Source organism: Alligator sinensis, unplaced genomic scaffold (assembly GCF_000455745.1).
Source record: "Alligator sinensis unplaced genomic scaffold, ASM45574v1 scaffold777_1, whole genome shotgun sequence".
Lineage (NCBI taxonomy): Eukaryota > Metazoa > Chordata > Crocodylia > Alligatoridae > Alligator > Alligator sinensis.
In genome coordinates this window covers 3,336,092-3,358,347 of record NW_005841882.1, presented here as the reverse complement: position 1 = coordinate 3,358,347, position 22,256 = coordinate 3,336,092, and the positions used below count along the sequence as shown (strand labels likewise).

The window sequence follows — 22,256 nt, the reverse complement described above, 5'->3', positions numbered from 1 at the left end:
CTTTCCCTATACTGAAAAGTCCTCTTCTTTACCCTAATTTTTTCTATATGAATTCGTAGAACCACTTTCCCCCTTAACTGTCCTGTGATGATTAGTGAGACAGTTCGAGGATTAAACTGATATTATGAAGTTTCACTGGGATTTTAATACAATTTTGGACCAATCACTTCCCATTTTTACTGCTTTACAACACTAAAAATTTTGCCAGAAGATTATTACATTCATGAACTGTATCACATATTCCTCTTAATACACACAATTGTTCAATATGTGGCCTAGATGTGTTTTATGCTCTATACAAGTATAAAGTTCTGATGCATCATTAGGGAATCTGTCATTTGATTTGAGACAACTCATTTCATAAAGTAATTACACAATTACATCACTTACAGGAAAAAAAAAACAACTTATGACATCATGGCTACCCATGCCAAGATAAAAGGTACATTTTTAATACGTTAGCTAATATATTCAATCGTAAGGTAAAACTCTGATCCTGCAGAAGTCAAAGGGTTGCTGTTGACTTCAATAGGGCCGGGACTGCTGTCTTAGGGTACACACAGAAGTGCAGCTCTCCACTGTGACTGAGAACGCTTTGCAGGAAGTGTTCCGAGTTGCAATGATCCCCTCCCTGGACCAAACAGAAGTTCACTGTTGGTTCAGGGGGAGGGGAATCTAACTTCTGGCTGCAGCCTGCAGCTGGTTTCCCCTAGCAACGGCCCTGCAGGCTGCAAAGTTTTCAGAATGGGATGGGGGGAAGTGTGTAGATGGAGCTCATTGTAGGGGTTCCCCAGCCAGTACTGGAGGGTGGGATGGATGAATTGGACCCCTCCACCCACCATGGGGGTAAGAGGGAGCTCCAATACACCCGGCCTACCTTCCAGTGGAGGCTGAAAAACTCCCAGACCAAACTCCCTCCACTTCCTTTCCTCCCTCCCATGAAAGTCTCCCATAGTAGCTTTACTTACACAATGAACAAAGGGATGAGAACATTCCACTAATTAGATTAGTTTAGGGACTTCAAATCACCTTTCAAACAACTCTAGATATCATTCCCATGTTCCATAACAGAGTCATAATTTAGGATGCTCCCCAAGGAGCAAGCTAATAGAGATAATGTTATTTGCATGGATATATGACTTTTGTCCACTATCATAAGGCAATTACCAACTTTAAAGGCATTTTCCAATGTCAGATCCAGCTATGCTCCAAAAAATGAGAAAATTTTGGATGCTGCATAAATTGACAGAATCCTTCTTTATGATCTCCACAAAGTTAAGGTGAGGGAGTGGGCAGTAACTTGTAAGACACCTTACAGTACTTGTTTTGAACAGGGACCAGACATTTCTATACATTTGACACTTACTGGGTCTAGACATTCCTTTTTGGCTCTCGTAAGATGGAAGAATATGGATACATATACCAAGTGATGAAGTGAACCTCTTGTAGCACGTGCAGAAATGAATTTAATTGTGTAAGTGAGTGGAATTCGGGCAAGAAGACTGAATGTTCTCCCCCTTTGACAAGCTACAGAGAAGCTGCTTTAAATCTGATCAGTTTTACTGGGAAATAAATTGGAAGTAACTATGCTTCAAAAGATATTTCCATGAAATGCAGTAGCTTTTTAGTCTGTGCATAATTAGAAAGGAAGAGAAAGTATTACAACACTTGCTAATTCAATTAGAGATATGATACAAAATATACGTGACAACTTCATGGAGACTGGGGCTAAGTGCAGATATTTGGGGTACTAGGGAGTTAAATGGATTCAAAATGGCTGCCCGATATCAGGTAAGTTGGAATGGGGGGCGAGTGGTGGGGGTTGGGAGGTTTGCTGGTGGATTGGGGGAGGTGCAATTCAGGAGGTATAGGCAGGGCAGGTGCAAACTGTGGGGGTTTGGGGAGAAGGCATAACCCATGGGTGGTGTGGGATTCCCCTTTGCAAACCTACACCCCCCATCCCTCCTGCCTCTCCTCCCACTGGGACTTATACTTGCTCAGTTCTGAAAGCCATGAACACTGATAAAAATGGCTGCACCCGGAGCAGCTTGTGGGATGGGGGTTGACAGGGCTGGCTGGTTGGGAACGGGGAGCCAGGGGGGCAAAAAATAGCCTAGCGGATGGGGGTGTGTGTGAAAAGTGCAGCCTTGGAGCTGGGGCCAGTGGCTGGGTTTTCCCAGCCTTGGGGCTGCGCAGGGAAAGCCTGCAGGAGTTCCATGTTTGACCTGAATCAAGTAAGTTTCATACTACATAGATCTAAGTTCATCTTAAACTGGGTTCTGCGATTTTTAGATTGGTTTGTGTGCATGGAACTTCTGAACAGTTACAGATTTAGACTGATTGCTGGTCACTGAGACAGGGTCTGTAAGTGTAAGGTCTTCACTGGGAGAAGCTAAGTTTAAATCAGGTGGCCATTTGGAACCTGATTTAACCTCCCCAGTTGTCTGCACTTAGCTTGGAAGTTAAGAAACCAAGCAAGAGGCAAAATAAACTAGGTGGGAAATAGTTGTGACTGATTTTCTTTGGATGCCAGTCATGGCATTATAAAGGCCAATGGATTTTTGTTAGTTGCATGTTTACCGCAAGATCCTAATTTCACTTACTAGGTGTGCAAATCTGGTTCTATTCCACCTTGCTCAAGTCTCTGAGAAGCTATTAACATATATCTTGTCCATCTTAGCTTTAAGCAACAAGAAAAAGGAAGACCCACCCATCTTTTGCATTAAGGGTTTTTCAGGGACTTAAGTAGAGTCTAATAGGATTGTACTTAAAGACCTAATAGGTGGAACATGATCTAGGCTAAAGTTTTTTAATTAGTTAGCCATATAGATGCTTGATGGCTTCATAGAAGAAAAAAGAAACAGAAAATAAATTAAAAGTGTAGAAAATAAAAGCAAAAAAAAGTCACTTTAAATGAGATTTTGATAAACCAGCACTAGTTGTATTTTGATAAAAATTCTCAATTTCACACTGAAAGCTTGAGGAATAGGACATTCTTTCATTACATTATAGCTGATATGTAAAATTTAAGGCTTTATGATCATTCTTTGTAGTGCTTAAATGTAATCTTGGAAGCTATGACTGCACAAGCAGTAAAATATTCACTTCTCATAAATGTTACATATGTAGTCATACAATAAGATTCCCTGCAGTGATTATTTTCATGTCCTGCTCTGAACCCTCCTTGCTCTTTCCTGAATAATAAATAAGATCACTTAGCAGGAAAAACAAATCTCATCTAATTTCTGGAGCTATTTTTCTGGTGAAGCAATTCTATGGCCTGCTCACATCCTTAGGGACAATTTTGAATGCAACGATTTTCATAAGCTTGCATTACATTTTATATGTTCTTACCACTCCCATTTTAATTCCTTAATATAGTATGAAGAAATACAAAGTAACTTAATCTACAATGACTTCCACTTAATATGATTGCCTCTCGAGGAATCACATTATTTTTATTGATTGTATTGTGCTTTTTATCACCTATTTTGATGACTTTCAGCTGTTAATATTGGCTTGGATAATTCAATCAGAATTAATTGAAACAGGCAATGACAATTAGAGATGATTTATCATGTACAACATGAGTGACTTGCAATATATTTCTGAAGGTTTCTCCTTTCTTGCTTTCCTGAAGCAGTATATAGTTAAAGAGGTAGCAAAGTAACATTTCAGTGCACTAAACTGCACGCAGCCAGGAATCAAATTTATCTCCTTTAATGGACTTAATTTTACTGGCTATATGCCGCCCCTGCACCTTCCACAGACCAGGGTCACTGGAGGCAATATCCCTATGGCTTGACAGGTCTCAGGTACTGGTGAGAGGGGCATTTTTCTGCTGCTTGACTTTTTCCAAGGACCACAGTTTCATAGTAGTTAGGGTCAGGAGGGACCTGAATAGATCATCTAGCCTGCCCCCCTGCTACAAGTAATTGTGCTTCCTGCCATGCCACATGTGCATGTTAGGAGGCATGATTGTGGGATCACGAATTAGATCCCATCATGCCTTATTACTGGTGCAGGGGGAGCAGCTGCAATCTTCCAACCATGGGGATGTGCAAAGCAACCCCTGCAGCAGGGAGCTCTGTCAGCTGATGGGGCTCCCACCCACAGGGCACAGACTACACATGCAAATTAGAGCTGGGTAGAAACCAGCTCTAAAGTTATTACGCATTTTCCAGCAGTAACTTTATAGCTGGTTGGACCTATTTACGGCACCATAGTTCATTTGTGTGTGTAGCCAATCTAAAGTAATTGCACAGTTCATCAGGTAATTGCATAATATATGTAATATGTAGAGGAGGCCCAAGTAGCAAAGAGATATTGTTTTCAAATTGCTGTGCAATAGAGGGGGAAAAGATCAGTATTCTGCAAAAGGAAAAGAAAAATAGGAAAAAGTTTTATTGTTAGGCTTCTAAAAATAATGTTAATTACATAGCATGTAAAATTGGTATGTAAGAGGGTCTTTACGTCAGAAGGTAGTCTTAAATAATTCACGTCAGAAGTAAAAAGTGTTATTAATGGAACCCCTCTTTTAATGAACCCAAGCATAATCCCTATTGTTGGCTGTAAATACATTTTTAAAGTAGCAAAAGTGACTGCCATCCTACTTTATGAATTGTTCTCCCTAATGATACCCAGTACTATGGACAAAGTCAGAAATACAGTAGAATCTGTCAACTCTAAACTTTAATAAAAATCACCTGCTTGACTGGGAAATTGCCAAAGATTCCACGGAATATATTTCACTGACTTGAAATTTTGAAGTATTACCACAGCAACTGCTGGCATGTATTTCTTGCTGTTAGTCCTTTGTGTGGTTTTTACTGTTTCCCAGCTTGCACATGGTTGTTAACTGAATCCAGCTCACCTAAATTCTGTTTTTAAAAGTATTTTAATGCTTAGTGGTACCTTTTTTAAAACTGTTACTGAAACTGAACAATGTTTCCCAGGGTAGCGTTCCCATAAGCCTCTAATTATTGTGACTTAAAAATGCCACACACTCTCAACAGTTTCAGTGTAGAAACTCTCATGGCTGTGAAGAAGTTGTTCTGTTAAAGTGTTCATATCACTCTGCTGATGAAAAATAAGACCAAATTACAGAACAGTTGCTGGAGTTTTTTCCTTTGTATTTTTCATTCGTACTTACTGATCCTGTTAATCCTATTGGATGGGAATTAGGGCAATTTAAAAATACTTTAGTCATTGAAATGGCTATTACAGCTATATTGTTCAACTAAAAAGTAGCAGTACGCTGAGGCTAAGCATAGGCACTCATTTCTAGTGCTGCACATTTCTGAGAAAAGACAAGTTTACAGGCATTCTAACCTGCAGCTACACCTTCCTGGCAGGCAAGCTGAGGCTGAGTTTTGCCCTTGAGGAAATGCCCTTGTGCCATGACTAGGTCTGAGGAAGGAATGGAGGGACCAGAATGAGACAAGCTGCAGCTATCCCCCACACTGTCTCCATGTCTTCCACAGAGCAGGGTGAGCCAGGTACCCTGTGGAAGGGGCAGGAAGCAGTAGCAGCTTGACTCATCCCAGTCTGTGGAAGGCACAGAGCATATCTCCACAGCTCTCTTCCTCCCAGAGAAGGGGAAGAATTAAGCTGTCACTGCCCTCCATTCCTTCCTCAGACCTAGTCATGGCACAAGGGCATTTCCTCAAGGGCAAAACTCAGCCTCAGCTTGCCTGCCAGGAAGGTGTAGCTGCAGGTTAGAATGCCTGTAAACTTGTCTTTTCTCAGAAATGTGCAGCACTAGAAATGAGTGCCTATGCTTAGCCTCAGCGTACTGCTACTTTTTAGTTGAACAATATAGCTGTAATAGCCATTTCAATGACTAAAGTATTTTTAAATTGCCCTAATTCCCATCCAATAGGATTAACAGGATCAGTAAGTACGAATGAAAAATACAAAGGAAAAAACTCCAGCAACTGTTCTGTAATTTGGTCTTATTTTTCATCAGCAGAGTGATATGAACACTTTAACAGAACAACTTCTTCACAGCCATGAGAGTTTCTACACTGAAACTGTTGAGAGTGTGTGGCATTTTTAAGTCACAATAATTAGAGGCTTATGGGAACGCTACCCTGGGAAACATTGTTCAGTTTCAGTAACAGTTTTAAAAAAGGTACCACTAAGCATTAAAATACTTTTAAAAACAGAATTTAGGTGAGCTGGATTCAGTTAACAACCATGTGCAAGCTGGGAAACAGTAAAAACCACACAAAGGACTAACAGCAAGAAATACATGCCAGCAGTTGCTGTGCTAGTACTTCAAAATTTCAAGTCAGTGAAATATATTCCGTGGAATCTTTGGCAATTTCCCAGTCAAGCAGGTGATTTTTATTAAAGTTTAGAGTTGACAGATTCTACTGTATTTCTGACTTTGTCCATAGTACTGGGTATCATTAGGGAGAACAATTCATAAAGTAGGATGGCAGTCACTTTTGCTACTTTAAAAATGTATTTACAGCCAACAATAGGGATTATGCTTGGGTTCATTAAAAGAGGGGTTCCATTAATAACACTTTTTACTTCTGACGTGAATTATTTAAGACTACCTTCTGACGTAAAGACCCTCTTACATACCAATTTTACATGCTATGTAATTAACATTATTTTTAGAAGCCTAACAATAAAACTTTTTCCTATTTTTCTTTTCCTTTTGCAGAATACTGATCTTTTCCCCCTCTATTGCACAGCAATTTGAAAACAATATCTCTTTGCTACTTGGGCCTCCTCTACATATTACATATATTATGCAATTACCTGATGAACTGTGCAATTACTTTAGATTGGCTACACACACAAATGAACTATGGTGCCGTAAATAGGTCCAACCAGCTATAAAGTTACTGCTGGAAAATGCGTAATAACTTTAGAGCTGGTTTCTACCCAGCTCTAATTTGCATGTGTAGTCTGTGCCCTGTGGGTGGGAGCCCCATCAGCTGACAGAGCTCCCTGCTGCAGGGGTTGCTTTGCACATCCCCATGGTTGGAAGATTGCAGCTGCTCCCCCTGCACCAGTAATAAGGCATGATGGGATCTAATTCGTGATCCCACAATCATGCCTCCTAACATGCACATGTGGCATGGCAGGAAGCACAATTATGTAGATTGTGAATTAGATCCCATTGAGCCTTTACCTGCACATGCAGAGGGGCCATTGCAGAAAAACACACCTGATTATGAACAATTCAGAGGGAGAGATGGATTTTTCTAAAGTCAATATTAAGAAGACAGAATAGGAAGGGACTCCTGGGTCACTGAATCCAGTCCTTCAGAAATTAGAAGACTTCTACAAATCAAATCCATAGCAAAACAACAGAGTCAACCTTGACAAAACACAAGACATAATCTGCCACAGGTAAGGCAGGGTGACCAATGTCCTGCTGCTGCAAGGGATGTTAAAATATGCTTGAAAGATCCCAGGAAGGTAACACCCCCCCTCGCCCCCCAAGTCCATACCAATCTGACCATGGGGTAAAATTCTTTCCTGACCCAAATATGGTGGTTAGTCTGACTCTGAGAAGAGGGGCAACACCCGTTAGTCAGGAACCTCTGATTTTAAGTCCCAGCACAAGCATTGGTACACACGAGTCAAACCCCAGCCTTGGCCGCAAACAACGCTCAATGCCTCTGAGAAAGGCTTAAAAAAAACCCCAATTCCCGACACAGCAACAGGAGGAGAAAGAATTCCTTCCTAACCCCATGCAGCAACCAGTAAAGCCCAGAAACATGGAAAATACCCATAGTTACACCTAGATCACCCCTGACCAGTGGCTGTCTAATCTGTTCTTGAATACCTCCAATGATGAAGGGTCCACAACTTCCCTAGGCAGTCTATTCCACTGCCTCACCATTCTAACAGTGAAGAATTTTTTCCTGATATGCAATCTAAATATACTTTGCTCCATCTTCAAGCCAGTGGTCCATGCCCTAGTCTCTGCAGCAAGTGAGAAAAGGTGTTTTCCCTCTTCTTTATGGCAGCTGTTCAGGTATTTGAAGACTGCTATCATGTCCCCTCTTAAGCACCTTTTCTGCAAGCTGAACATGCCTATTTCCTTCAAACTCTCTTTGTATGTCTCGCCTTCCAAACTCTTTAACATTTTTGTCACCCCCCAACCCTCTGTAACTTCTCCACAGCCTTTTTAAAATGTGGTGCCCAAAACTCTATACCATAGTCCAGATAAGGTCTAATCAGTAATGAGTACAGAGATGCTATCACCTCCCATGTTTGACACCTAATGCTGCTATTGATGCATCCCAAAACTGCATTTGCCTTTTGTGCAGCTGCATGATGCTCATATTGAGTCTGTGATCTACCACAACTTCTAGATCAGGGGTAGGCAATGTTTTTTGGCCGGCGTGCCGAAAAACATCACAATGCCTACCTTGGAAGGTGCCAGAGTGCTGGCAAACCAGAAAAACAAAATGAGGGCAGGGGGTACATGGCAGGATGCCCTGCTTCTGCCACTTGCCCCCCACCCAGAGCCCCTGCCCCCCCGGCCCTGTTGCCCCTTGCCTCCCACCCAAAGCCCCTGCCCCCCAGCCCTGTTGCCCCTTGCCCCCCACCCAAAGCCCCTGCCCCCTAGCCCAGCAGCTACCCAGAGCTGGGGCCGACTGCAGCTGGGAAGCTGCAAACAGCTGTGCTAGGCTCCACAGCTCTGGCATCAGCTCCATGCTTGCTGCAGCTGCCCAGAGCCCAAGGTGGCTACAAACAGCTGTGCTGGGCTCCGAAGCCCAGTCACCAGCTCCATGTTGAGAGTGCGGGAGAGACTGGGGTTGTGCTGCCTCACGCCCCTCCCCTACTGCCCACTCCAAGGCGCACTTGCACATGCTGGTACAGAGCTGATGCCAGAGCTGTGGAGCCTGGCACAGCTGTTTGCAGCCTCCCAGCTGCAGCTGACCCTGGCTATGGGTAGCTGCTGCCAACCGGGAGCCCAGGCTGCTCCCAGCAGGCAGCTGGGATGCTGCAAGCCCTGCTGGGAGCAGCCCAGGCTCCATTGCTGGCAGCAGCTACCCAGAGCCGGGGCTGGCTATGGCGTCCCGAGCAAAATGTCCTCGCATCTTTCTCAGCACGCGTGCCAGGGGTTGGGGGTTGCTGACCCCATTCTAGATCCTTCTCCATAGCACCATCATCCATCCACGTGTCATCTGTTTTCTATTCCTGTTTTTGATTAGTCCTTCTGAGGTGCAGCACCTTGCATTTGTCAGCATTGAACTTCATTCTGTTAGCTCCAGTCCAGCTTTCCAATCTAGCTTTCCAACCTGTTGAGATCCTTTTTTTAAAGAGGGGCACTACATTAGCCCTTTTCCAGTTTTCTGGTACCTTGTCCATCTCTTACTACTTAATTGCAAGGGGCTCCAAGATCTCCTCTGCCAGCTCCTTCAGTGCCCTGGATAAAGTTCATGAGGCTCTGTTGACTTGAACTCATTTAGACCCAACACAAGCTCTCTGACAGTCTATTTTGTTATCTTGTTCCTCAGCTTGTCCTTTTTCCTATCCAAATAATCTTAATTGGGTTGCAGCCTCATTTTTTTGTGAAGATTGAGGCATAGTAGCTGTTGAATAAATCCACCTTCATTGCATCTTTTGTTAAGAGTTTCCCTTGGCTAGTTAACAAACCCACAGTTTCCTTGGGCTTTCTTTTCTGGCCGGCATACTTATAGAACCTCTTTTTGGTGTTTTTAAACTCCCTCATCAGATGCAGCTCATTCTTTATCTTTGCCTCTGATCATGTTCCTGAAGTCTTGCTATTTTCATGGTATGCTTCCTTGGTTTCCAGTCCATTTTTGCACTGCCTGTATGCTTTCCTTGTGCATTTGAGGCAACCTAGAAGCTCTTTGTACAGCCACATTGGTCTCTTACCATTCTTCTTATACTTCCATTGTATCAAAAGTTTCTTGCTGTGCTTCCAATACTGTGCACCTTGGAAGCTTCTAGCCCTCCTTTTTTCCCCATGGCACCATGCCTATTAATTCCTTGAATCAGCTGAAATCCACCTTTGGTGAAATCTAGCATCTTAGTTCTCCTGATCTCATGCTTTCCCTGTCTCAGGATCTGGAATTCTATCAAACTGTAATCACGCTCCCAAGTTACTGATCATCTTCATGTCCTGCACCAGTTCTTCCCTATTGGTCAGGACAAGATCCAAGATATATGATTCCCTGGTACAGAAAGCTGTCCTCCGAACAAGTTAGGATCTGACTTGACGTTTTATGTTTGGCTGTACTGTTCTTCCAGCAGATGTCCAGAAAGTTGAAGTCTCCCATCAGAACCATCACATAGTTTTTGGCTAATTTTGTCACCTCCTTAAGAAATGCCCCATCTACTGCTTCTTCCTCAACTGGTGGCCTATAATAAATCCCCACCATTATATCAATGCTGCATTTCATCTTCTATCTTCACCCAAATGCATTCTGCTCTGTTATCTTTTTCCTCCTGAACCAGGGAACAAGCGTATGCATTTCTGACACACAAAGTGACACCACCACCTTTTCCACCAATCCTGGCCTTCCAAAACAGAGTGTAGCCCTCAATGTTCCAGTCATAAGAGCTGTCCCACCAGGTGTATGCGATGCCAATCAGGTCATAGCTCATTTCATAGGCTGCCAATTCCAGCTCATCTTATTTCGCACACTTCTTGCATTTGTATACATACATTAGATGTGTTTTGCATTCCAACATACTCGTTTTCCTTTTGCATCACTTGTTGCTGTCCTGTGGCTCCCTGGCCCTTTCTGAGAGTTGAGCTGCTTTTTCCAGTCCCTTCCCCTCTGGATTGTTAGCTCTGTTGCTAGATAATTTTGTTCATCACCCAAGGAACCTAGTTTGAACCCTTACTAGGTTAGCCAGATGATGTGCAAAGATGCTGTTCCCAGTTCTGGTTAGAACACCCATCCAGTGTCAAAGAACCCAAGCCCTTCATGCCAATACCACCACCTTAGCCACAGATTTACTTCCAGGATATGATAGTCCCTGCTTGGGTCCTTGCTTTCTACTAGGAGGATCAATGAAAACACCACTTGTGCTCCAAGCTCCTTAATTCTCCTGCCAAGAGCCTCATAGTTGCCTCTGATCTGTCTCTGTCATTATTCTTGGCAGCATCATTGGTGTCTACATGGACAAGAAGGAATCTGACATCCTGAATTCAGGCTCCAAGCAGACAGCACACCTCCTGGGACCCCAAATCTGGATGACAAGTTGGTGCCTCTGTTCCCTGAAGAAGGGAGTTACCAACGACCACCACTCTTCTTTTCCTTCTTGGTGCAGTGGTCCTAGAACCCCATCTCTGGGACCCTGTATTTCCTGCTCTCTAGACTGCCAAGTGCTCTGCATGATGCCTGCAGATGTTCTCATCTTCTGCCTCTTCCTCAGCCTTTCCACCACAGAGTGCTTGAAAGTGGTTACTCAGTCTGCTCCTTTTCAATTCTGGAGACTCTCCTCCTTTTAGTAGTCACATGCTGCCATCTCCCCTTTTCCTTTTGGCCTGTCCAGTACTAGCCTTACATAACTCCTGTCCAAGTAAACTTCCTTTTTATTGATAAAATGCAGTGTGAATATCCATGTTTCCAACCTTTGATTTTTTTCCTCCAGAGCAGACACCAGATGCAGATGAAGTGTCTTGACCTCCGGGAGGAACACAAACATGGCATATTGTGTGCAGGCCACAACTGCTGACACAGCCACCATTTATGCCTCATTTACCCCCTGGAGGATATGTAGGCTGTAAACCACACAAACTAAACACCCAAATCTGTGGCCAGACTCCTTCCCTTTCTGTTCCTTCCTCTTTTTTTTGTTGTAAGGGGCTGCCTTTTATAAGGCTGCTTAGCTTAGCTCCATCCTTCAATTAGACAGAGGAAGCCCTGTCAATCAGTCACTGCAGAGGGGGTAAAAAACAAACAACCCCCCCCCACAATAAAAAAACCCATAAAAACCCCCACACAGCAGGCACTAGGCAAACACTAAAGCACCAATCAGACACTCAGAGTCAAGGACTCAAGGCAGTCCTGCTGCTGAGTTGCTTATCTCATAGCAGCTCCCTCTCTGCTTCAGCCCTTCAGAAATTAGAAGACTTTCCTTTGATGGTCTTTAAAGATAGGTCAAACTTGGGATATAGTCTACTACTATCAACCCATTAACAGAGCTGTAGATATCTGTATGTGTCTTGTAAATATAGGCGAAAAGTAAGCTTTATCAAAATTAACTCAGGCCTGACTGAACTAATTTTAAACTTCTACAGTGATACTTTCTTATATGCTCCCTTCTCATAATAATCTGTATTAGCAAATATTGTTTTCTGTACTGTGAGATATGATCATAGCTTAGATGCAAAGGAATATACTTAAATAATTTAATGTATTTTCATTCAGTGGATAAAATTTGTAAAATCGTGTATACACTTCAAAATCGAGTATGAATGCACATACCTTAAAGAATTCCTTCTTCTCTACATGTTTATTGCCATCAGTATCCAGCATTTTAAACGCAATATGAAATCCAGACTGTGGTTCTGTAATGAAGTGCAAAAATACATATACATTTCTATATGAATATTTAAGGCAGCTGAAACCTTGCCTGCAGCTTCAGTTCTCCATAGTTAGACAGGTAGTTCATATTTCTAACAAACCACATAAACCATAACAACTATTATATGAACAATGGAAAATAATTTTATAATAATTTCAGAAGATGGTTGATGGGGTGGTGGGTAAGGAAGCTTGAATAGTGCCTAAATACAAATACAATGTTTTTTTCTTAACTTCTATGAAAATTAATGGCCTAGCATCTTTTTCTGTGCATCCCTTTTATATGTCTCCATTGTCCCTTACCATTATTAAGCTCTACTTTTATCCTGGAGTGACCTGGAAGTGTCTTTGAAAGCCAATCAATATTCCCAAATTGGTTAGATGATTCACCATAGGGTGGTCTCAGGAATATTGTCCTCTTATAGACAGGGTATACAATAAACATTTTTTTCTATCTCCTCTGCTTTAGAAAGCAAGAGATTGGATTTGTAAAATTACAATAAATTATCTGTGGTGGTAGCATGGGAATTAGCAAGAGCATCACTGAGCCAACCCACATATTTTTTTTTAGGATTATATTTTTAACTTCTATTAGGAGAAAGCTCACTCTACACAATTTTTAGCTCTCAGTTTACAAACAAACCTAAATTTTATAAGTTTTTGCAGTTGGCAGAATTATACTTTGTAATTATTTCACAAAGTTGGTGCCACTTCTTCAACCAAAAAAAAAATCATGTGGTCTGAGTTGTGTGAGAGCATTAAGAAAATACAAAGCTGCCTGAACTGGTCTTAATTTGCTGATTTGAGATGACCAGACCCATTAATGGATTGCCCTACTAGCTGGACTACACAGGAATCATATAGTGATAAAATGTGTTTCAAGACCACTGCAGGAGCAAGCCAGCACAGTTAATTTGGGGGGTATTTGCAACTCTATCAGTAATTCTGCCCTAGACAAACCAGTTAGATGTGAATGTGGAACATCTGCTTTCATTCAGTGGGGACACTAATGCCTTAAAAAATTAAAGTTTAGTCCAAAGTGCAATGAAACATGACATCCCTTGAGACCCCATGAGGCCATTCAGAAAGTTTTTGGAGACAGAGTCCATTAGCCAATGACTGACAAAAATCTACATTTTTTTAACCTTATGGCAAAAAAGCTTATATTTTTTCAGTGAAAAATATTGACATGTTCTTTACTACTTTATAGTCAATGTAATAAAAATATTATAGTTTGTCTTTGTATGTCATTACCTCTCCATCAGCTAATTAACATTTTCAAGTTACTAAGTACCCTAATATTTTATAAATGTCACTGCAGTGTACTAATCAGAACTCTAGAGAAAACCCCCAAGCTGACTGAGTGATGATATGACGAGCTAAGCTAGCTTCCACCTTATAGAAATGTTTCTTTCTATATGTTTCACCAACAGCATTCACTTATTAAACAGCATCAGGAAACTATGCTATAGCAACTTTAATTCTCTAAAGTGTATTGATTTATTATATAATGATTCATAACATCTGGGTCACAACTTATATTTCTTAAAATATAGGAGCTAAAGCCACTCACATAGTTCACAACATGCCATTCTTATCTGATATGATGTAACCCTTTATGGTATGCATTTATAAAATAAGCATACTTCAAAGTGCTCAAACATATTTGTGTTCAACTCCATAGTCAGACAAAACTGTAGAATCTGAAAATCAGATCTTCATGTTAATCTGCATAGGTAGGTTACACTGAGTACCTTTCCTGCAAACATTAATTATCTCAAGCTTTTCTAAGTACTAATTGGAATAAAGCTTTTGGTAGAGGTATCATACTCAGTTTATAGTCTCTCACTAGGAAGAGGCTCCAGAAATCCCTAAAAAGGGAACACACTTTAGCATTCCTGAAAAAAGACATTGTGTAGTCAAGCCACATGTGAAAGGAAAGGGGATAGATACTGCAATGGATCACATAAGGCCTTTATTTGGCAAACATTTTTGAAGATGAGTCTTAATACCCAGAATATAGATGGTAGCAGTGTTTCCTAGTAAATACAGGACTCAACTGGGACTCAGAAGATCTGGAGAGTCTATTCTATTGGTGAGCTACTGGGTGACCTTGAAGAACTCATCCTACTTCCTTCTGCCTCAGCTTCTTCAATTGGAAAACTGGGATAATTACAATTACAGGCATTATTATTATTATTATTATTATTACTACTACTACTACTACCACCACCACCAGATATACAGAAACAAGGGAGAGGCCCTACTAAGTTGCTGAACCAGACAACTGTATGGGATTTGGGAGACCTTATTAAAAAAACACAAGAGAGCAACTTTGAATAATCTAATTGTTTCTAGGAAGATGCAAGGATTCACAGACATGTAGGCTACATAACTATGAAATATCCAGAGCTGATTGACATGGGATACTTCTTAGATACAGATGGAGGGACTAACAGTTGTTGACATTTGCTTTCAGAATGATGTATATGATAACCTTTTGTGTAATTTAAGAAGCAAAATTATTACTGGATTTTCATTCTGCATAAAAAGGTTCCTTTGTTTTTTTGCAATTCAATCCACTCCTATATGGCAAATCCTGAAATGCTGCTGGATTGTCTGAAAAGTAGAAACTGGTTACTTTGATGCTGCTTCACTTTCTTATTTGAGCCAAAGCATCAGTGCTGTCTTACTCTCAACCTAAAAACCCTTGAACTGAAAGAAGTAGGATCTTTTGCTATCCTATTTATCTAACTTTTAATTAAATAACATACTACATAAAATAAAGATGTTGAAATGAAATGATCTTTTTTGCAATGACTTTGTTAGATTTTTCCTAATGGGTTGAATCCCATACACTACCTCCCCATTCAATAAACCAGTGGCAGATAATTCAGCTAGTATGGAAGGGCATTCTCCTTTGGAATATATGAAAAGAAACAAGGCAGTTTTTCTTTAAAAATTTCTTCCATCTCTACTAGTGTCCTTCTCTTCCTATCTAGTTTATACAGGATGTTACTTAGCAATAATTCTTTTAGGTAATCACTGCCTATTCAGATACACTTCTGAACACCTATTATGCATCTAATGCTCCTCACATTCTGGCTGTTGGATGCAACACTAGATGGTCACTATTTCTTAGGACGGCAGTATACTTATACGATTGCTTGGTTATACCGATGCTATATGCCTTACGGTATGCTTTGTACCGGCTGGAGCTTTCTGAGGGCTGATTGCTGTGAGATATACTACACTGCTCTAGTTCAACAGAGGTGGAAAAAGCTGAATAAGCATTATATAAATATGAAAGGTATAAAACCAAGGTGGATAAATATCTCAAGTAGCATGTTTTCCCAGACAAATATACTGGATGTGAGAAATTAGAGTTACCGTGGAATCTGGGGGGCTCCTCAGTGTACAAATGGTACAATTTACCACTGCATCTTTAGTAAAAAGAGACAGTACTGTGATTGTGAATTCCACAAAGTTCTTCTGCCTACAAACATAATCCCTCTCTCACCTGAGTTCAGCTTCAATCAGCTATTTTTCATTTGTGAACCAATCTCTTTGTGCCACCTGGGCAGTGGTGGGATAGTTTTATGTGGTGACTAGAGCTGTGTTTCATGGGCATGTTACTGACACACAAGGCCATGTTGTCAAAGCAGTTCACTTGCAGCTGAATGTAGATAGTGAGCAGAAAGAACTGATTGATGCTTGAGGCACCCTACAAAGTGTAGATCTGGTGGCACCATTCCTTGGGTGCGTCCTCTAAGGAAGAGTTCAAAACCACTTTCAACCAGTTGCCTAGATTCCTGCCATCTCTCTTGGGTGAAGGAAGAACATCTCATGAATGTGTCTTAAAAGCTGCAGGAAGGTCCATGAAGATGAGAATGGCTGCTCAGCATCCACTGACATCCAGAGCTCTAAAATTTTTGGTTTAATGCATTAGCTAACAAGACTGAGCCTATATGGTCATATAGTTGGACTATACTACAGCTAGTCACAAGCCTCACTTTATAATATCATATGCATTTATGGAAACCTTCCATTAACATTTCTCAACCTTCAGTACAGCCCATCAGACTAGCAAGGGGGAGGCAGCTTACATGAAGTAAAAGACAGGTTCAGCCTGTCAGCCCTCACACACATGCCCAGACAGGATCAGTCCTCACACACATGCCTGTACGACAAAGAGCTGCCATCACATTTGCAGTTACAGTATCAGGCAGCTCCTTGGAAAGCTTGATACACTGTCTTCATGAAGGTGGGTGAAAGAGTACTTTTTTGCCCATGGCACTGGAATCTAAGAGTTTCCAGCCATCTCACCTATATCCTCCCTGCTCCTATGGCATTCAACTCAGTCTTGTGACAGGCAAATAAATGGCTTCTACACCTTCTGGTGAGTCAGGAGTGCTATTAGAAATTACCAACAGATAAGAAGGCAAGAAGAGCAATCTGATTGCAAATAAGGGAGAAAGGGAAACAAAAGTCAAGGGAAGAACACACAAAAGAGGGGAAAAATGGAACCAACGGAAAGGAGGAGGAGAAAACAGATAAAAAAAAAGAGCCAGGATAACAATGGTCTCAGGCAGTGGCACGTGGGAACAGAAGTTTCAATAAAAATATTCTGAACAGGAGCTATTTAGATAGTGTCCTACAAAATGTCTTGAGCATAGTAATGACAGACCACTCATTTTCTTCTGTATCATTGTGATAGTATGTTATACCACTGAATGAGGCTATTTCCTCATATACATCTCATTATCAAATACAATTAACACATTGCTACTAAAAAGACTCCTTAGCTCTGCCCTTGCCCATTTTTTTGTAAATGGCTACATATCCAATTCTTGACCTTGTCTTGCAGGGCTTATCAAGATCTTCAAAGTGCTATCACTAACCACAGATAATACCTGGAACCAGGCTACAGCCAACTGAGGCAATATCCATTTACATTATTTCCTTAATGTTTCATAGCCACATATTTCACTATAAAACCATGTTAGACAGCACTGTGATGGCAAAAGTTAGAAGTAATAAGAATTTGAAATATTGGGCAGTGTTACAAATGAGACATTTTTTCATATAACAAAATACTTACTTGTGAGGATTGTCAGCAAAAACAGGTACTCCGTATATGAGATCAGTCCTAAAATAAAACAGCACCAAAGAGACAGAAGTTTTAAGTTATAACATCAGCATATTATTTTGCAGTAGTTATAACAAGACTTGCAAATTCAATCTTTGTAAACTTATAATGTTAAATATTTAGTAAAATATCAATGTATTAAGTAATGATAACTTAGAAATAAATATTTTCTTTGATCATTGCTACTTAAACAGAATTGTTTTATTGCATTTTCAATGCTCTGGAAATGAATTTCTTTTCCCAGTATCTCAGCAACATTCAAATCTAATTGAGTTAGGTTTATTGGTATTGATAAAAGGCCTGCATTAAATCTCTGGATTTTCACTGAAAATATTCAGTATTTATATGAAGATGAATAAATTAAATGTATTTTGTCATATATAGTACCTAGGAGGCAAACTACTCTAATGTTCCTCTGAAGGATCAAAGTATTTCATCCTTTGGCAGCCTTGAAAAGGCGGAGAATAGCTTTTCTCTAATTCTCAAGGGGAATATGGCAACACGCAAAGCTGCCAAGCTGCTAGATTGAACTGATAGTACTGCTGGGCCCTGTGCCAAGAGGCGTCGTTGTCTTTTTTTTTTTTTTTTTTTAAAAAGGAAACTTTCCTTTTTAGAAGGGTAAAATGTCTTTTCCCCCCCCCCCCCTTTTGAAGGAAAATTCCAGTGTTTTCCTTTGAAAGACCGAGTAAAATGAAAAGCCTGAAAAAACACGAAGATGTGACAAGTGTCAAAATAGCTGCATACAAGCTAAAGATAGAGGGTACATAAAGAAGGTGGTTAACAGCAGAATCCTAACCATCTGTCCTATGATAATGTTTTAAGAAAAAAAATTAAAGGGCTTTTTCATAAACACTTTTTAAAAATAGTAGAGCTACTTTTAACATGTGAACTAAACACTATATAATGTTGAAGCTATTTCAAATGGCATACTTTAAACATTCCTATCTGCTCAAAGATAAACAACTTTTTAAAATTTATATTTGCTTAATTTATAGATAAGAAATCCACCTTAAGCCTCAGCAATAAACAATTAACTTCTGATTAATTACTATAAGGAGCCAACAATGCTTTTAGTGGGTGTGAAATAATTTAACACTAAATTTGCTTTTTAGTGCATTTCCAAAGTTTAGAAGTATTCATTCACTGAAAGCAGCATGGCATAAAAAACACAGGGTTAGGAGTCAGAAGTTTGAATGCTAATCCTGTCACCCAAATCCATGCAGTGAGTCAGTAAACCATTACACCTTGTGTTTCAGTTTCACTACTTGTATAAAAGGGAGAGAAATGTTAACTCACATAACCAAATGAGAAGATTGTGAGGACTATGGTGTTTGTGTCTACATAGTGGCTTTGACCTTGTAACACATTATGCAAACAGTGGGTATTATTTCAGGGATTCTGGTTACAAATACTTTATTAGTCCTTTGGCAGAAAAAACATAAATTACTACTTGTACTGCTGCTGTAGCACTTAGGAACCCTGGTCTTGGACAAGGTCTTCCCTATGCTAGTCACTGTACCAGCAGAGTTCAACAACAAGAAAGAGTTCACAGATGAATTTGGAGAGCACAAAGAAATGATGAGACAATATTCAATGCCATGATAGGCAGTGGTCATAACTTATTCCTGCCTACTATTAAGTTCTTTTTGTGGGCATTATGGTAAAAGCAAGTTTTAAGGAAAGGTTCAGGGAAGACAATGAAATGACTTCACAAAAGTGAACTCCACACACGTAGAGTAATATGGGAAATAGTAGGAAAATACTTGCTTGAATATTTGAACAAAAGAGTAATAAAGTCTGGTATCGCTGGCTTGAGAGTTTGCATCTTAGCAGTGTAAGAGATATGAGGATAACCTACAAAAGGCATTGGAAGTGATGAAGAAAGAGTCAGTGAAGGGATGCAAAGGGAGAGGTGACATGGTCAAGGTGAGCAGCAACGTAAATGATCTTTGCATTTTGAATGGGTAAGCGTGGGGCAAGGCTGCATTTACCAGTTTCCGAGAAGATGTAGCAGCAAGAGAGGCATAAGCTGAAGAAAGCTTGGATGAGATTTGTGGTCATGGTTATAAATAACAAGGTCACATCTTAGAGAACCCGTACAATTTACATATGGCCTGAAAGATATGAAGATCCAGAGAAGAGACGTCATATGGAAGATGATGCTCTCTTACAGACCTGCACCACAGACAACACAGTGGTGCTTACAGTGAAGAGTGAAGGGAAGAAGTTTGAGTGAAAGACTGTAACCTCTGCTGTTAAGTGAAACAGGGAAAAGGTAAGAAACAGTAAAAAAGTAAAAAAAATATTTCTAATTGTTTTTCCAAACCTACCTCTGCTTTAAAGGAAAGCTATATTATATTTGATATTCTCTGTTTGTAACTAATTACACTGAAATCAGCATACACCTGGCTAATGAAGCAGATTTTATTTTTCTACATGAATCTCTCTCTCAATTTTTACTTTGTTTATATGACTTTTATACAAATATGACCACTTTACCTTATATGTAAAATTAATAAAATCTTTTTGTGAATGTTTTGAAGTTCGGAGATTACATATAAAATCATTTAAAGTTTATGTCTAATAGCTGCAGTAGACAAATTAAAAAAAAACAACAAATTTTATTTACATTCAAATAAGAATTAAAAGAATAAAGCTTCATATACCACAAAGTACTTATTCCTGGGCACAACTGGAAACAAGAGTCTTTCTTTTAGAATGGGATAAAAAATGTGTATTTTCCCAAGAGTGTTTTCCTCTCCCCTTCTGCCCCCCCGCCTCAAAAAGAATCTTCACTGATAAGCTGAGAATAGAGGAAAGGTTGCTAATAAATAAAATAATCATAACATTCAATCACAACTACGTACACAAGAATGTGAAAGTTAGTTTTAAAATTGTCCACTAGAAGGCACAACGTCCTAGCTTGATATTCTGCAAACTGAACCAATGATAGTTTTTCTCCAGGGAATATTTCAAGAGTCATTTAACAGTAGAAAAAATCCCAGCTACATATCAAAACAGCTGTGGAGTCTTTATTCACTTGCAAATGTACTATTGTTATTTTTTTTAATTTATAGGGTTTATTTTTAACGAAGCTGAATTCAGGGTCAATAAGGAGGCTTGTAGTAGATCAAATTCTAAGTCTTCTCATGTGGGCAAAAGCTATAGGAACACTTTTCCAGTATGCTGGCAGTCAAAGTGACTCCACAATAACATGTACACTTCAGCAGAAGCTTCTGCTGGAGTCTTGCAAGAAGCAATTAAAGTTGAAGGATCCATGCAGCATATGTATCAGTGTAATGCACTACTACCCATTCTTATCACGTATGCAAAAGCAGGTCAGTTTGCAGGTATTTAGTTCTTTATCTGCCTGTCAGGATTGCACAGTCCCCAGCTCTGCTTCAGCAGGACAGAGATTTACACAAATGCATCCCTTTACTTGGTTTACTTGAGCCCTAATGTGCTCACCTTATATGGAATTCTTACACATGCAAGTGCCGCAGCACCAGGTGCTTTGAAAAATGCCCAGTGCTGCGATGCTTGCAGTTGTATAAGTGGCGAAATGCACATCAGCACTCAAAAAAAATGGTGGCAGCACACTTTTGAACTAAAACACATTGGAGGTGCTTTAGTTCAAAAGTGCACCACTGCCATTTTCTGCACTTTGACGTGCATTTCATCACTCATACAACTGCATGCGGCACAGTGGAGTTCGCCTCAGCTTGTGTGCAGAGCAGATTTGACTGAGTCCACTCCCAAATGGCGGATCTCCGGCACGTTGCAGGACAAAAAAGTATGTGTATAAATGGCCATCGATTTCTAACTTTCTGGATGGGTGGGTTTTAGGCGTATTGTTGAGTTTACATGCTAAGGCTTGATGTAGCAAGTGGGAGGCTGTACTGCCTGCCTACACAACCATATCATGTTGGCCAATTCATGAGGCGACTTTACAGATGGTTTCGGGGAGATGCAATATCTGCTACTGCAAAAAAAAAAAAAAAAAAAAATGGTAGAGGGAAGAGGATTCTTCCCTCTACCATTTGAATATCTGAACGCTCGTGGTGCACGGGCCAAGTCCCGGAGGACTGGAAAAGGGCCAATGTGGTCCCCATTTTAAGGGGAGGAAGGAGGACCCAGGCAACTATAGGCCAGTCAGTCTCACCTCCATCCTTGGCAAAGTCTTTGAAAAAATTATTAAGGCTCACATATGCGAGAGCCCGGCAGGACAAATTATGCTGAGGGGAAACCAGCACGGGTTCGTGGCAGGCAGATCGTGCCTGACCAATCTAGTCTCTTTTTATGACCAGGTTATGAAACGCCTGGACACAGGAGGAGGGGTGGATGTCGTATACTTAGACTTCAGGAAGGCCTTCGATACGGTATCCCACCCCATACTGGTGAACAAGTTAAGAGGCTGTGACTTGGATGACTACACAGTACAGTGGGTGGCAAATTGGCTAGAGGGTCGTACCCAAAGAGTCGTGGTGGATGGGTCGGTTTCGACCTGGAGGGGTGTGGGCAGTGGGGTCCCGCAGGGCTCGGTCCTTGGACCGATACTCTTTAATGTC

The 22,256-nt window shown here is 40.6% G+C and overlaps 1 protein-coding gene across 2 annotated transcripts in view; it reads right to left on the bottom strand.

Moving 5' to 3' along the window:
• MICU2 (mitochondrial calcium uptake 2) overlaps positions 1-22,256 on the bottom strand; it is a 230,159-nt gene that overhangs the window by 44,563 nt on the left and 163,340 nt on the right. For both annotated transcript variants that reach the window (XM_025196624.1, XM_025196623.1), the window contains exons 5-6: positions 17,641-17,688; positions 12,441-12,523 (exon numbers count right to left, since the gene is read on the bottom strand). In XM_025196624.1, the coding sequence (XP_025052409.1) occupies positions 12,441-12,523; positions 17,641-17,688 (131 nt within the window). The remainder of the gene's footprint in view (positions 1-12,440; positions 12,524-17,640; positions 17,689-22,256) is intronic.